At 44.3% G+C, this 2,797-nt stretch overlaps 1 protein-coding gene across 1 annotated transcript; it reads left to right on the top strand.

The window, feature by feature from the left end:
* Window positions 1–1,268: 1,268 nt before the first annotated feature.
* Window positions 1,269–2,541, top strand: LOC112844799 (uncharacterized). Its single transcript, XM_025904439.1, has 2 exons — window positions 1,269–1,425; window positions 1,735–2,541. The coding sequence occupies exons 1-2, from the start codon at window positions 1,348–1,350 to the stop codon at window positions 2,539–2,541; spliced, it is 885 nt and encodes a 294-aa protein (XP_025760224.1). The 5' UTR covers window positions 1,269–1,347.
* The last annotated feature ends 256 nt before the right edge of the window (window positions 2,542–2,797 follow it).

Raw genomic sequence — 2,797 nt, 5'->3', positions numbered from 1 at the left:
GGTGGGGCTTGTTTCAGTTGCCCTCTGAGATGTAGAGATAAAACGGGCAGGATGTAAAGAAGAAAGGTGGAAAACTGTTTGGAGGATCGGTTGGTCAGTAGAAAGTGTAATGGAAAGATAAAAGGTGAAAAACCTTTGGTGGCTCTGTTGGACCTGGTTTCAGTTGACCTCTGACATGATAAGATAAAGGACACTGTTTGTAATGAAAATTATGGAAGTACAGTTGAGATGCTCTTGATAAGGATGACCTCTTCTGCTGACTGTAGGGGGTCTAACTGTAAGCCCCCTCTGTCTAACTGTTGCAGAATTAAGAATCTGAAGTTTTAGAAGTATCAGAGTTTATTTCTAAAGGAATACCTGCTGTTTGTGGTATTCTGTTTGAAACTATTACCCCCCTGTGTGTTTCAGAGCACTAAAGAAAAAGCAAAATGCTCCTAACTAGTTGAATTAAATGCTGTGTGGGAATACATGGTTTTAGAAGGTGAAAAAAACTTTCTGTTTAAAAACTATTTGCTCCTGTGACTGTTCAAAGCACTAAAGAAAAAAGCAAAATACCCCTAAACTAGTTAAATTAAATCATCTATGTCTAAATAACAGTGCTGAGACCTATACAATCCTTTAAAAAAGAGTTTAATTAAAACACATAATGGTTTCATTAAATAAAACGCTATTAAACACATGTAAACTCGTATGACGCATCGAACTCACATGTACGTGCAAAAGTCCGTTCACGTCCACATGCACTCACATGAACGCGCAGGGGGATAGGGGAGGGGGTGAGGGGATGCGAGTGGGGGGAGGGGGCAAAAAAATCTACAGCTATATTACTACTTACATCCATTAGGTCCCAATCAGCCCAAATAGCAAAGAGAAATTAAAAATGCATGCCATGAAAGAGTTCAGGTCTTAGGAGGTTAAGAAAAGCCTCAGTTGTTTTTATATATATATTATGTTGGGGAATTGGGTATGTCATTAAAAAAGAAAACTGGGCTAAATGCTGTGTCACAGACCCAGTCCCTGACAGATATATTGAGTTTATTGCTATATTTGTCTGATTTCTTAAGTATATTGGAGGTATGTTGATTTCTTGTTGTGGCTGTTATTAGTTTGGATTTGAGTTTTCTTGTATTTTGTTATTCATTGTTTATGGTTAAGTCCATCTAGCCCTCTGATGCATAGTGGTCACTGGAGTGGACAGCTACTGAAATGTACATATCTCTTTAATGCATTGGTTTCTATGGTGGAACTGCATATTAGCGTCTAGAGTGCTCTCTGCTGCCATACTCCATTGAGGTCAATTCAGTGTTCAGTTAATGCAACTGCAAGTAAATTTCCTCTGAATCAAAGATGGCAGACAAACTGTCACCCCTGCCGACCACTGCTGGCATATCCTGTCAATCCTTCTATGCTAAAAGAGCCCAACAGGTAAAAAAATTATGATGATATGCAGTAACATCTAGGGAAGGATATTATCTGTTTGGAATAATAAATTGTTATGTCTAATATGTAGAAAACTACGATTAACCATATGTCCAATGAAGTGCACATCATGCATTACCCACTATATTTTTTTTAACATAAGTCATAAATTGCTTCACTGTTTCTTGGGACTGTTTGGGTTATAAGTAAGCGTATAATTGTTAAATTTATAAGCTACTCATTTAAAATATATATTTTTGTGCAGATCAGCTGTAGTTTGAGATACTATAATAATTATTTTATCATATTTTGTAGACTTCAAATGCAGCAAAGAATAAGGCAGCGTACAGAATAGTCCAGGAAATTCCATCCAGCTCCAGTGATGATGATTTCATTGATGAGTGCAGTGATGATGAGTTCAGTGATAAGTCCAGTGATGATGAGTGGCTGCCAGAGCAGAACAGAGACATAGGAGCTACCTATGATGAAGACACAGACAGTCAGGATACAGAAAGTGAGAATGATGAGGGGCAGGATGAAGAGGAAGGTCAGCATGATCAGGGAGCTGTGGGAGAAGGGCACATGGCACCTGACCATACTCAAGCCCGCAAAAATATTTGGAAAGTCCAAGACAATGACTTTAATGGAGACTTGCCTCCTTTCCTAGGAGAGTGGAAATTGAATGTGGAGGGGAAGGATCCCATAGATTTCTTCAGACATCTGTTTCCAGCAGATCTAATTGATAATTGTGGCGGGGCGTGGCCTGCGGTGCCGTGCAGAGGAGGCGGACGCACCTGCACGGCATCCGCAATCACGCCCCGCCGAATTAAATATTGTACTGGGTCTTGTGGTTGTTGTTGTGGTCGTTATGTTGAGCTGGCAGCGGGAGAGCTGCAGCTCTGTGTGTATTACAGCAACCGTCGAAGTATTAATAAAAAGTATCAAAATGCCACTGGGTCTGCCGTGTATGTTTACAGTGGTGCCAAAACCCAGGACAGGAGGCATGGCAGATCCAGGAGTGGGCCAGCAGAGGGAGGAGCTGGCGAGAATGGTGGCCGAGCTGGCAGCTGCAGGACCAGACTGAACGCCACCTGCAGAGGATGGAGTATCTGGCGGCGCTGATCTGGTCCTGCTTGACACCACCGCCGCCCGCACCGGCGCTCCCCAGTGGCGCTGGGGTGGAGGAGATCCAGTCTGTGCAGGCGCCCGTGCTGGCCCCCAGGTTGCGACCAGCTAGCACGCAGCCTGCCACAGCGCCCGTTCCCACACCTGGCGTGGGAGCCACTGGGGCTCGGCAGGGCCCGGTGCCCGTTCCTGCGCCCCGGAAGAAGGCCGAGGAGCCGGCAGTGGCGGAGACGCAGCGCGAGGAGCCGGCAGC

This window comes from Oreochromis niloticus, unplaced genomic scaffold, assembly GCF_001858045.2.
Source record: "Oreochromis niloticus isolate F11D_XX unplaced genomic scaffold, O_niloticus_UMD_NMBU tig00001654_pilon, whole genome shotgun sequence".
NCBI lineage: Eukaryota > Metazoa > Chordata > Actinopteri > Cichliformes > Cichlidae > Oreochromis > Oreochromis niloticus.
Note: the sequence above shows the minus strand (reverse complement) of the source record. Positions and strands in the feature narration are given on the sequence as shown.

What these genes read in the sequence shown, in the direction of transcription:
- LOC112844799 (XM_025904439.1), top strand. Translation starts at nt 1,348, where the DNA reads ATGGCAGACAAACTGTCACCCCTGCCGACCACTGCTGGCATATCCTGT. An exon ending in ATGCTAAAAGAGCCCAACAG is followed by an intron (nt 1,426 to 1,734) that starts GTAAAAAAATTA and finishes CATATTTTGTAG; the next exon opens with ACTTCAAATGCAGCAAAGAA.